The sequence below is a fragment of the Pavona decussata genome, unplaced genomic scaffold, assembly GCF_977016875.1.
Source record: "Pavona decussata unplaced genomic scaffold, jaPavDecu1.1 SCAFFOLD_156, whole genome shotgun sequence".
NCBI lineage: Eukaryota > Metazoa > Cnidaria > Anthozoa > Scleractinia > Agariciidae > Pavona > Pavona decussata.
In genome coordinates this window covers 3810069-3823005 of record NW_028145568.1, presented here as the reverse complement: position 1 = coordinate 3823005, position 12937 = coordinate 3810069, and the positions used below count along the sequence as shown (strand labels likewise).

The window sequence follows — 12937 nt, the reverse complement described above, 5'->3', positions numbered from 1 at the left end:
GAACATAAACACGAAGTGGTTAATGGTTAACTAGCGTACGTGAAATTGTGTTTTTACTGGTAATAAGACTTAAAATGACACTCGAATAACATTCATTGTGTCGGTTCAGGCCGTCCGGCTATTAAGCTTTACCTCTCTCTATGAGGTAAACCGCCCTCGCTTTTCAGCGGGGTGCGTTTTTGCTGGGCTCCAGTTTTAGAGGATTAAAACCTTGATCAGCAGTCTGTAACACGGAGTGAACTGGTAAGTTGGCATAACTTGCAAACTAACTAATGACCACTAATCTGTGCTATGTCGGATTGAATGACCGAAATGTACGAAACAGTGCATAGGAAAAACTAAACGCGGCACGCTTCGCACAGACAAGCCACTAATGGTCAATCCTGATATTGCAATTGCAGGCCTACGGATCCTTATTGGACTAGAACAGTAGAAAACGATGCAGTTCGGTACTAAACATCAGTGTGGTAGTCCAGTAAGGATCAACAGGCCTGCACCAATTTCTATTGTACAACAATCAGATCTGTTCTAGAATATTGCGCTCCCCTCTTCCATCACGCGCTTCCCGCTTATCTCAGTGAGGATATGGAGAGAATACAGAAAACAGTTCTCTCCATAATTCTCCCAGATATGTCATTTCAGGACTGCTTGGACAGCCTAGGCCTGCAAACGCTAAAAAAGAGATGCAATGAACTATGTAAACGACTCTTTGATTCAATCGCCAACAACTCGGGGCATAAACTACACAACTTACTGCCTCCAAGAAATGAACAAAGCTACTGCCTGCGACAACATAGTCTGCCACGCAGACGTTCTTCGGAGTTCGTCACGCGCGTGACGAACCACTAAGAACGTCTGCGTGGGAGGCTAGCGACAACAGAGAACATATAATCTACCACGCACGCGCACAGACCGCTTTAGACAGTCCTTCGTGTATGCAATGTCAAAAGATGCCTAGCAACAAACAACGCGTAGTACATAGCTAGTAACTATACATATTTTAATCCCATTAGATGCTTATATTTTTATATCATGTACATATGATTGTAATTAGTTTTAACATTTACCTATTTACGTGTAATAAAGTGGCTAAAGCCACTTACCCATTTACCTATTTATGTATTTCTCTGTAAAATACGCAATTCAGTCTAATGACTGCGATGTATAATGTGAATAAACAGTCTATTCTATTCTATTCCATTCTATTATAGTCTCTATCTTCAATGGATCTTAAGAACCTGCAGCTCCAATGTTTTTATGTCTGGCAGCATTGTTTGGTTGTCCGTTTTTTTGTTCTCTCGACCAATGTGAGATGAGACGTTGCAAATGGAGCAGATCGCTCCATATGAAGCGGATTCATAACTTAACAACTGAATTTTATTCAGACAGCAGTGTCACCTCTCTTATGAGCAGCGATAACATCAAGAATAACAGTATGAATAGGTTTATTTCATGTTTATAAAGGAGTTATTAGGGAGATTTAGAATTAAGTTTACGGCAAACGGCACTACTGACCACGTGTCCATGTTTACCCTATATTTGCCGCTCGAGGTAATTTCAGTTTTTCAGTAAAATTGCGTAATTTTGCGTTGACATCAAAGGTTAGGATTATTTTGCACTATTCTCATCTGTGTACTACTTGTTTCAAGAAAACATAAACGCGAATCTCACGTTTGCCGTTTGTGACTCTAACCTTCCGACACCCCGACCCCCGTTGTTTATCAATTTTACAGGCAAAATTAAAGCACGAATTCATGCCGCAGAATCTTGCCTACGACTTTTGTATTCTCTCATAATTGCTATTTTTGGATAGCCCTCTATTTGGATAGAATCTTTGTTTTCGGGACACACTAAGAATTGTTTACTTTCGTTTCGTAAGTTTCGGTAACTTAAGCCGCCGTTAATTACACGTTGAAACTTTTAGCTGAAACTTGTGTGCAATGGCGCTACGAAACAAGCTTAAGCAGGCGTTGCACCGTGTAACACGGTCGGTTTCGTATACGTTTTTCGAACTTCCATTGCGAGACAAGTTTCACGAGAAGTAGAACCGCTTTCTATTTCTGCAACGGCTCGCAACGGTCGCAGTCAGGTAGTAAAAAAAAAAAAAGAGTTTCACCGTGTAACACCACTTCGTGAAACTTGTTTCGCAGCGCCGTTGCCCATAAGTTTCAGCTAAACGTTTTAACGTGTAACGGCGGCTTTAGGTTCGGCACAAGTACGCCGTCTGAATGAGCCACCACTGAAAGGTCGCTTTCAATTGTATTAGGCTCGGCACATGAGTTGACCAGGGTCTGGAACGGGTCTAACGCCATTTTGCTGACGTGCAGATCACACAGAAGGATGGGCCGGATCATTCTTCTGTAACCATGGATACGATTCTCCTGGAGGTGGATACTGTGGGGTCTCTTCCCCATTACCTTCAGGGTCAGGGTAGGGTGGTGGTGAGTAGGGTGGATATGGGTACCCTGGGGGTGATGGAGGAGGTTGTGTATCGTGGGAAGCTGTCATTGGAATGTTGGCATCAGTGTTTGCACTGTTCGCTGGCCTCCTTTTCCTTGCAATGCAAATTAAACAGAAGACAACAACAGCAAAACTAACCACACCCACGATAACACCCATCTTCCATTTTGAATCACCTGAAAGAAGATACAAAAAGAAATAAGCCAAACTAAAAAGAAAGAATAAGTAATAACAATAATAAGTAAATAATAAGTGTGATGCGCAACAGCACCAGCGCCCGGTTGAAGGATTATTGTTATCTCTGCTTCAAGATGACACACGTCCTATTTTGAAGAAGTTGTAAGCGCAAGTGTCACTTAATAAGTGTGTTGACCCAAAAAGTATAAGAACCCACCCACTCCCCCCATTTGGAAGAAATACCGCAAGTCTAAGTAAAAGGCCGATGCCACTAACTAACTCACTGCCCAGCTCTGGCAAATGGTCACTACGTCTTAAGAAGAATTTTTTAACCATGATAGTTTTGATCTCAGACTAAACCCCTGGTACACCACCCCTTTGGGGGAAAGTTGTACGTGTAGGTTATGTTACCTCCCTCACCTTCCCCCGCTTCCGTCGCCGGCCACTCTTGGGAGATTGTGTATTGCAGAGGTCAAGGCTTGGAAAACCTCCTTAGAAGTGCAAACCATATAAGGGAGGGTAGGTACTCCAATCACGTTCCTAATGATGTCGATGGCCTTGTATTGTTCTATTTTCCCCCAACTGGAACAAACTTTCTTTTTCAAAGAACTTTTTGTCGTTGTCTTTGATTGAGTTTCATTAGGGAGAATTAGACAGGAAAATGGCCTACAGTAAATGGATCTTCATTAAGCTGTCAAAGACATCAGAGATTGATTAATACTTACCATCGTGTTCATCTGAGGAAGGTTCCTCCCTCACTGCCTTGAATGTGGCCTCAAAACCCTCAAGTCTGTCATGATATTCACCATCGGACCTAAACATCACTATCATGTATCGACTGCTTGAACGTACGACATCTGGAGGTGAATCATAACCACAGAATTTTTCTATCCTATTGTGCGATCCATCAAGAAACTCAATATAGTCTCCACAGCTGCTGAGCCGCCCCACGTTGAACTTTTTGATAGTTATCCACACTGTGTTCCCCTCAGGCACAGTGATGAACCACTTACAGCTTAGGTTAGGGGGATAGTACTTCATCGGGGTCATTAGAGTTCCTTTGTCACTTGCGAGACTCAGAAAGTTGCTGTAAGGATTCCCCGGAAGGCACAACTCCTTGTCAACTGAAAAAAAAAAAAAGTAGACACAAACAGAGGAATGAGCCAATCAGAACTTGAAGCAAATACAAATGTACATATAACCAGCGCCAAGCGTTTTGGTTTTTTGGTTTTGGTTTTGGTTTGAGAAAGTGGCGCGGGTTTGTCAACCAATCACAGAGCCTAGTAAAGCAAAACAAAGGCAAACGTACAATTACTTTCGACGGTCAACTGAAAACCACCTTTGACTAATAGGCCTTATCACGGGTTTTCGACGCCATTTTGACAAGTAGGCAAACACGTCTTGAAACAACAGTGTTTGTATGAAAATCTTATATGAAATCATTATCATAAAACATCGTTTCTGAAAAATTTATGAATTGGAAACTTTTGGCACTAAGAAAAGGATTTTAAGATAAAAAATTGGAGGGATGTAGCTGTGCCAGAAAGCGTACAGTCGGGTTTTGAACTAAATGTCCACTAACATGGCCGCCATGACGTCACATGCAAACCATCAATTGGTCAAAATACTTATACTTCACACTGTAGTTGAAAACTAAGCTTAATTATTACCACTGATGGCTTTGAACTTACCAATTGGATCGACAGCCTCGAAATGTACTTTAAAACCTCTGTCTTCTTTCTTTCTGTGAAAACGACCAACGTTGGAAAGAAATTTCACCCACATGTATCTTCCAGTGGAATACAACACTGATGGAAAATATGTGGTGTAACCATTGCAACTAGAACGAGCGAGCTCCGTAGCATTTGACGACAGCGAATCTCGTATTTCCACAAAGCTGCACTCCCACGAAAATTGATTTACGATGGAAAAATTTTCAAATGTCAGCTTTACTATTTTACCAACTGAGACGGTAATTGCCCAGATACAGAATGCACCATTAGGGTACGGAGCAGGGAAGTTTGGACTAAAAAATGTACCAGAGGAACCATTCAGGCTTGTCACGTTACTGTCCGGACTTGGTACACGACAAATTGCAGAGGCTTCCTCTGTAGAAAGATAAGGCAAACAGACAATGGATCCTAAAAGTCATTAAATCTTCTTACAACTTTTATACACGGTTTATTACCGACAGTAAATATATACTATATACTGGCTGTAAAATTTGCACTAAGGGTCAGGGCCTATACCGATACCAGATACTAGATATTATCGATACCGAAGGAGTATTGACTGTTTTGATCCCTTTCAATACTGTTCATGTGACCGCTCTCTTGGACATTTAAAGGCTGTTTCAGTGACAAAAAAAAAAAATAATATTGTTATTTGTTAAGAACAATATTTTTCTCACTCGCTGCTCTCGTTCATAAAATATTGTTTTTACCACTCGAAACCTGTAGCTAATATCGTACTTGTATCGGATAAATTCGAAAAACTTGCTATTGACCCACCCTTAATTTGCACTAGCTAGTAATTTTTGGAAAAGAGCGGTTTTCAATTAAATGCCATAAAGCGAACACCTATGTCAATTCTAGCTTAAAGTCACCAAATTATAGTAACACAAAAAGAACTATAATATTGCTTTGGCATTAAGGAAGATGCTGATGATAATTATAAAATTAATAATATAATGTGGTGAAAGATTTCATCAACCACACCTTCAGATGCATGTAATTATTGCTTCTCTGTCCAAGCCTTTTTGCCCATAACGTTATCAATAATAACATTGGTTCAATACTGCGAATGGAGCTCAATGCAATCAATCTGCTGGGGAAAAACTGTTTGACATCCACTCCAGATTGTAAAGCTTATTAATGAATTTAATTATACTCTGCTTTTCATGGGGTATTGCGTCTACACAAGCAACCGCATTACAAATCAATCTTCCGTCCAGATTTTAAAATACAAAGTTAAAGGACGGTAATGAGATACAAGAAATGTCCCAGACTCCAAAATAATTAAAAAAAAAAAACAATAATTATAATAATATTTCAACAATTGTAATAATAAAATCATTTTTTAAACCAAATCACTACAACAGTATATGTACATTGTATAGAATCCAAACAGAAATACTGAAATAGGTAAATAGACCGATTTGATACAATTACATGCCAGGTTCAAGCAGAATAAAACACACCACTCTTCACATCATAAAAAAATCTAATTCATTAAGGAGCAGGTTGCTAACATTGTATTTAATCTTGTACATTAATCTTTTATTTTTTTGTTTTCACCTTTTGCCTTATTAAGGTCAACTGAACAGTTGAGCTGTTAATTCAAAGGGTCAGTCTCAGCTTGGAACAAAATTTAGTGGTGAACTGTTACAATAAAAACAAACTCGGATTTACTCCAAATGTTTTTTTTTTTTTTTTTTTTTGGGGGGGGGGGGGGGGGGGCCTGTTGATTTGATACCAAAACCTACAGCTGTAAGCATGCATGTAAAGTTTGCTTAAAGGCCCACCTTCACCCAAGAGTCATTGCGGTCATTTGTTTTTGTTTTGAAATGCTGTATTGTCCAAACGCGCGATGTTATTGGCTGTACGAACACAAGCGGTTCATGCTGGTTTCCTCTACGACTCATGCTGGAGGGAAAGACTATTCGTGATCCCTTATTGCTTTCTCACTTGACTTCCGCTCAAATAAAATGGGCGGTTTTTATATATGAAAACTGTTCCTCGACGCGCAATACATCTTGGGTGAATGAGGGCCTTTAAGAACATCCAATTTCAATGGGTAAACATTAACTGATTAGCCCCTCAAAGGAAACACTTAATTGTTTATTTCAGTAGTATTAGGCTGGCCACTTGTTCAAAAGCGTGCAAAAGCAGATGATGGTGAAAAAGCTGGAAAAGGTGTCAGCTTTTACAGGGCTAATAATATTGAATTTGAATTCACAAAGTCAGTGGACATTGGGGGGAGGGATGGGGGGAGGGGGAAGGAAAAGAGAGATGACAGAAGGGACAAATGATCTGACCAATCAATTAGTACCCCCTATTAGTTCATGTACAGCTGTAGCTACATGTAACTAATTCAGACTCGCGTAAACTCAGTAATTCATTCACAGATTGGCCAGAAAAAAAATCCATACCTGGGAGGGGGTCTTAAAAGTCAAAATTTTAGAAGCAAAGTATGAAGATAGACTGGAATTTCCTGGGGGGACGGAGGATGTAAAACAAAGAAACCTAATCCATGAGGGGGGGGGGGGGTATGGATATCTTTTGGAATTGTACTCTCAAAGATATTTCTTCAAACCTCCGTCAGTATAATTACATGCAGTAATTAGAAATTGTGTTCAGTTCAACAATAGCTAATGCAACAAAAGAGCAACCATTACCTTTTTGAACTACTGAAACATTGAAGCTGAATCCTCTGTATTTAGCTCTGAAAACATGCAAGTGGGCACGCAGATACTGTCCGGTAGAATAAATCACGTCAGGGTGGGCCGTTCCACAGTATGTTCCCAGAAGGTTAGACTTTGATGATGGACCATCATAAAACTTTAAGTTATTAACATTCCGGCAGCCGGAGGAAGTTGGGTCTTCTAATTCAAAGTCGTTGAATACCACCTTGAGTATGAAGTTATGGTCACCAAAATAAGAACTTTCAACCAACCATAAACAATCGCCCCAGATACGGCCATAAGGTAAGGGATAGTTGGGACTGGTGATTGGCTTATTGTTGAATGGCCAGGCAGTATAGAGCTTAGCACGTTTGCCATCACAATCTGTTAAGGAAAGGTCAAACAAAGTTCAAGCACTTTACAAAGCTACCCGGCAGTTCCAAGTTACGTCATTGTACTAAAATCTCTGGTCCACTAAAGTACAGTAGCTCTTGATGGAATGATTAAATTGTCTTCCCAATTAAGGAGTGGATTAGTTTTAGGGGATGTTCATTAATACCTTAAGCTTGAATAATTTGTATAATTATATATTGAAGCTACAATAATTGAAGGGCTTTGGGCCTTGGCCAACCATGATCAGTGCAGTAGTAGTATTGTAACTATTATTATTATTATTATTATTATTATTATTATTATTATTATTATTACTTTTTTGTAATTTAGGTTAGTATCTTAAGTTGGTATGGTTAGTATTGTAAGTAGAGTTTAGTATTCTATAGTTAATAAAATAAAGTAAAAAAAAATAAAAAAAAAACCCATGATCAGTGCATTTTAGATCGCTTTCTGCTGCTTTACTGTCATTACATGTATAATTAATGTTGCTCAGATTCACCAGAGGTTTTGCATGTGGCCTTGAATTCCTTCAGGAAACAATGATCGACGTCTTATCCAATGCTTTAATTGTGCTTCATTTGCAATTTAAAAAGCTAACATAATTATGGGTAAGATTTCTGTTTTTATCACAGAACATTTTGTGGACACAACCTAACATTGATTACAAGGTTTTTAAGAAATGCTGATCCATCAAGTAAAAGTGCATGTAATCTACATGTACAGTATATGTATATAGTGTATGACTGCAGAATAATACTATAGGCAGTCATCCAGAGATGCGACTTGCGAGAAACGAGACGAGACTGGTAACTTACTTTTGAGCGGTACAATAAATAAATATCAACTTACACGATGGTGTGCTGCTCTGTGCTAATGTGATCCCCATCAAGACAAGTACCATTTGAGCTAAAAACAAATTGAGATAATTAATTTGTTAGAGGATAAAGAACTATCATGCGTAGTCCACGTGGAATTTTGAGGCAATCGGAGGCCCTGAAAGGAATTTATGGCTGTTTTTCCTTAGCGGACCCGGATTCAGGTCTGAAACCTTGGGAAAGGAATTATATAGAGAGAAAAGCAATGGAATTAACAGTTACTGGAATCACGCTAAATATTTGCTCCAAAAACCACATAGGAGAAAGAACAACAGACAAGTTCAGGTAGGGTTTTTTTTTTATTGAAAACTCATTGGAATTTTTAAATTAAAGTAGGAATCGTTTTCTCCCATACAAATCCTTATAATTTCGCCGTTATGCAATGGTCGCCGTGATGCTCCAATTACAACACTCAGGCAAAGGTCACGGCCTATATCTCTCATAAAACTTGGGGTACCTGTGGTTAACAGCAGTCTTGTTGACATATACTGTCAGCTCAGGTAATCTTATTAACCGTACAATATGCATTCGATCACCAGCACTTGCCGCTTATCTGGGACGACACTCGGTCAAACCTGCTCATTACTGAACAGTTCTATATCACATACATGTAAAGGTGTTTTTGTTGTTGTTGTTGTTGTTGTTTCACTTGTGAGTTTTCTAGCGCACAGGTTATAACAGTAGTGAGGACTGATGAGCCTCATTAGTATAAAGTGGAACCCAGTAGCTGGTGTACATGTTGCTGTGGTAGAATTCACATGGAACAAACCTTCTCAACTTACCGAGCATATCCAAGTCAGGAGTGAGGTTTTATAACTAAAAACATTCCATATCTTGTGAACAAGCTGCAGGCAATTCGAGGAAAACCCTTCTCCAGTCTGCCTCTTGCTAAATCTTGTTGATCAAAATTAAGAGTACGCTGAAATCCTCCCGCCGCATTTCGAATGGAAATACTTTTGTCTATTGTCAAATCTGATGTCCGTGTTGTCCGTGATAAACTGATAACCCGGCCCAGGGTGAAACACAAAAAGATTATGCTCTTTACCAGGATCTCCCAGCTGATAATTGATCGAGCAGATCGAAGATTGGGGCGAGATTTGGGGGGGGGGGGGGGGGGGGAGGCGGTGTCGGGCGATGGGGAGGGTAGGGATGTTAACCACCCACCGCGCCGAAACGTAACAATAGTCCGTTAAAAAATAAAAAATAAAAATAAATAAATAAAATAAATAATGTTTTCGGTTAGAAAGCTCAAAGCTGATAAGTTTTTTCTGTAGGTCAAAGCTGACAATGTTTTTGTGTTTCTGTGAGTTAACTACCTACTTTTCAGCTGAAGCATCAGTGGAGGCTGACGTTAAGGAGAGTCAATTTTTCGTGATAAAAGCGAAAGTTTATGTGCAAGCCACTTCAACTGTTTGTACTTAGATGGAATTTCGTCCATTTCCTGATAAATTTTCAATCGATGCCGGCAGAAACAAAGCTATTTTATGGCAGTTCCAAATACGAGGGAAATGCACCATCATCAATCCGATGATCCATTTTCGGATCACTCAGATCAGAGATCTGATGAATCCTCGTACAGAATGGTTTCGATAGATCATTGACCTGAAAATGGATCGAAGTAACGCGACGGATCAAAAACCTGATCCGGATCACCCCAAAGGAACGCACCTAAAGTTTCAGATAAGTCATATTTGTCAGTATTGTGACAGTTACATTTCATATTGCTATATTTCTATATACACATTTTATATTAATAAGCTCCTACCTATTGCCTTTAATTCCTTCTTCACTAGAGTATTAAAGCAATGTTCATAATTACAATACTGGATTTGCAGCAAAACAGTCTTACTATCTTCCTTATGCAAGAACTAACTGTAGGTAAATTTAACATTCGGTTTTTAGAACCCTCTATTTGGAATTCCATCGATAATGATGTTAAAGTTATCATCCATATCTATGTTCAAGGAAAGGATAAAAGACGAATTCTTTGGAAGATACTAGGAAGCGCCTGCAATACTAGATTTGTAAAATTGTTTCGCATGATCTATTTATTTCTATTAGTTTAATTATCAAAAGCTCTACATTCCTCCTATTTATTTTATAGTATGGGTATTTTTTCTATTACAGTATTTATTTAGTGTCCACTGTGTGTTTTGTGTCAAATGTTGTAAAACTGGCTGCCTGCCTCCTTTTACTCCATAGTTATTCCAGGTAGCCAACCCCCCTCTCGTATTTTGAAATAATTAATTAAGTGTATAACTGTAATGTGAACGAATGGGGAAATAATATGCACTTAACGTATGGTCCCGAGGGAAACAGTTAGTTTTGTTTTCCCATCAGGACTCGAGGGAAAACAAAACTAACTAGTTTCCCTAGGGACCATACATTAAGTGCTTTGTTATATATTTAGACTTTCCCTTCAACAATCACAACAAAACAATCAAACAAACAAACAATCAACCGAGAGGGCAACAACTGCGGAATTGTATCCCGGTCATTTGCATTTGATTGGGTGCACGTGACCAAGAATCAACCAATAACAGCGCTCGTTTTGTTGAGTGAAAGTCTAGGTATGTAAAGGAACTTGTTGTTGTTGTTGTCATTAATGTCCTACCCAGAAGTAGTCAATCAAGAATTTCAGAAATTTGCTGCCTTTGCTGATGAACAGTATGGATGCAGTCAATAGAACGAAGCGACAATTCTGACTGGCACTATTTTCGTTACGTCATCCCCATAGACAATCTGTCTTATGGATTTAAAAATGACGTCATTTTGCAGAGGAATTGAAGGTTGAACTGTGATTCAGCAGAAGAGTTTATAAATAATTTTATTTTAGTTTAAAATACATTTTTTAATTAAATTAGCCGTTTGGAAGTTAAACTTTTAGAAAGCAAAAGGTTTTGAAAATAAAGTTGCTTACAAGTTGACTTGTCGTTGGCAGTTCTTTGGCTAGTTACGTCACGCACTCCTCCACAGTCCGTGGCGTGACGAACGAAAGAACGTCTGTGTGGGTGGCTGGGTGTTAAATTCTTTTGTGCACGCTCTTGTGTTTGCAGACGCTTTTATAGTCTCCCTTGCAGCCGTTCTGTGTCTCGTCACGAAAAGCTTCTGCCCTGTTTGTGGGAAGGAACGTTGCGTCACGAGACACAGAACGGCTGCGAGGGAGACTAACGCTTTTAGCACATGGACGCTCATAGCAAAAATATTCTTGAATTCGGTTCCCCCATAATAGCGAGAATTTTCAAGGACAATATTAGCAGAGATAACACAAATATCGGCGTTGATAATTCTCGCTGTCATGCTCAACCTCATCCAATAATTGCTTATTGTTATGTTAATGTTTCTCACCCAGAGTTGGCATTGGTTAGGTTATTACCCTAGGACATCAAGCTACACCCCGTAAGAAGATGTGAGCTGATTCAAAGACAGTTCATTTTTCCTTGCTTCTCATTCTGTTTTGGAATTCCGATTTGCTCTTAATAGCCCTTTACCTTTTTTGTACCTAAAATAGCGCCCGACCACCATCTCAACCTCCACTACCACCACTTTTCTTCTTGTTATTATTGTTATTATTATTTAAAATGAGTTCTGACGGCAATCCCGTTATGATCAATAACAACGTCCTCATCAATAACCCTAAAGAAAAAGAATTTTCCAATTTCATTTTACACTTAAAAAAATGAAAAAAAAAAAAAATACCGCTTTGTGGACATTTCACTAAATAGTGTAAAAGCACACTTAGTGTGTCTCAATACATCAAGATTTCTTAACATAGTGATATATCTTTAAAACATAATTATACATCTTGTCATTATAACAATAACGCAGAGTTCATATAGCGTCTTTAAAATGTATTTCACGCAACATATACATATACATACAAAGCTTAGACCGTCTTACGGATTCGTTGGTGGCGCCCCGGGCTGCGCCGGAGCAGTGCTCTGTGACCATGGATACGATTCTCCAGGAGGTGGATACTGTAAACCTCCTTCTAATCCAGGGTAGGGGGGTGGGGACTCGAGTGGGTATGGGTAATCTGGGGGAGGTGGTTCTGTTGGTACTGGAGCATAACCCACTTCAGGGGTAGGGTGAGGATTAGCGACAGGTGCTTCTGGGGCAGAAGGAGGAGGATGTATGCTGTGGGAAGCTGAGGCTGTCGTAGTCGTTGTCGTCATTGGAATTCTGGCGGCACGAGTTTCCCTATTTGGAAGCCGTTTCTTCTTGGCGTGGCACGCACAGCAAAGGCCAATAGTGATAATTAAAATCACTGCGCCCACAGTTACACCGATTCCTATCAACGTACTATCTAAAGAAAACAAATAAAAAGTGCAGTGGATAATAAATTTAAGTTGTTGAACAAATTAAGAAGCAGCTACGCGGTACACAGTGGAGTCACTCTTAAAAGTCTTAAACCTTGCGCTAATTAGTTTCTGCATACCGCGTAGCCGGGTACGCATAGGGTATTCTGCAGTTTAGGTTCGATTGAACCGACGACAAATTCTACTGGAGGACTTCCTTGCAATCACGTGCCTGCTCAGAGGTTTATCTCTGGGATTGCTTCGCTGATCCGAAAAATGCAAATTACACTCCAAGTCATATTGTAAAGATAAAATAACCGTTCCTGGTAATA

General features: G+C 39.4%; 2 protein-coding genes across 2 annotated transcripts in view; both read right to left on the bottom strand.

Moving 5' to 3' along the window:
- Positions 1-981: 981 nt before the first annotated feature.
- LOC146465388 (dorsal-ventral patterning tolloid-like protein 1) lies at positions 982-9332 on the bottom strand. The gene is made up of 6 exons (XM_085128765.1): positions 9090-9332; positions 8282-8338; positions 7034-7423; positions 4329-4745; positions 3363-3761; positions 982-2636 (listed from the first exon to the last, which is right to left on the bottom strand). The coding sequence occupies exons 1-6, from the start codon at positions 9094-9096 to the stop codon at positions 2329-2331; spliced, it is 1578 nt and encodes a 525-aa protein (XP_084984891.1). The 5' UTR covers positions 9097-9332; the 3' UTR covers positions 982-2328.
- Positions 9333-9976: 644 nt separating this feature from the next.
- Positions 9977-12937, bottom strand: part of LOC146465386 (tolloid-like protein 2) — a 28692-nt gene continuing 25731 nt past the window's right edge. Inside the window, exon 13 of the mRNA XM_085128833.1 lies at positions 9977-12613. Coding sequence (XP_084984959.1) covers positions 12204-12613 — 410 coding nt within the window. The 3' untranslated portion in view covers positions 9977-12203. The remainder of the gene's footprint in view (positions 12614-12937) is intronic.

Bases quoted from the DNA above. Each gene is read 5' to 3' on its own strand.
- LOC146465388 (XM_085128765.1), bottom strand. The intron at 7,424-8,281 runs GTAAGTTGATAT...TTTCCTTAACAG, and splicing joins ACAGAGCAGCACACCATCGT to ATTGTGATGGCAAACGTGCT. The intron at 2,637-3,362 runs GTAAGTATTAAT...ATCTTCTTTCAG, and splicing joins TTCCTCAGATGAACACGATG to GTGATTCAAAATGGAAGATG.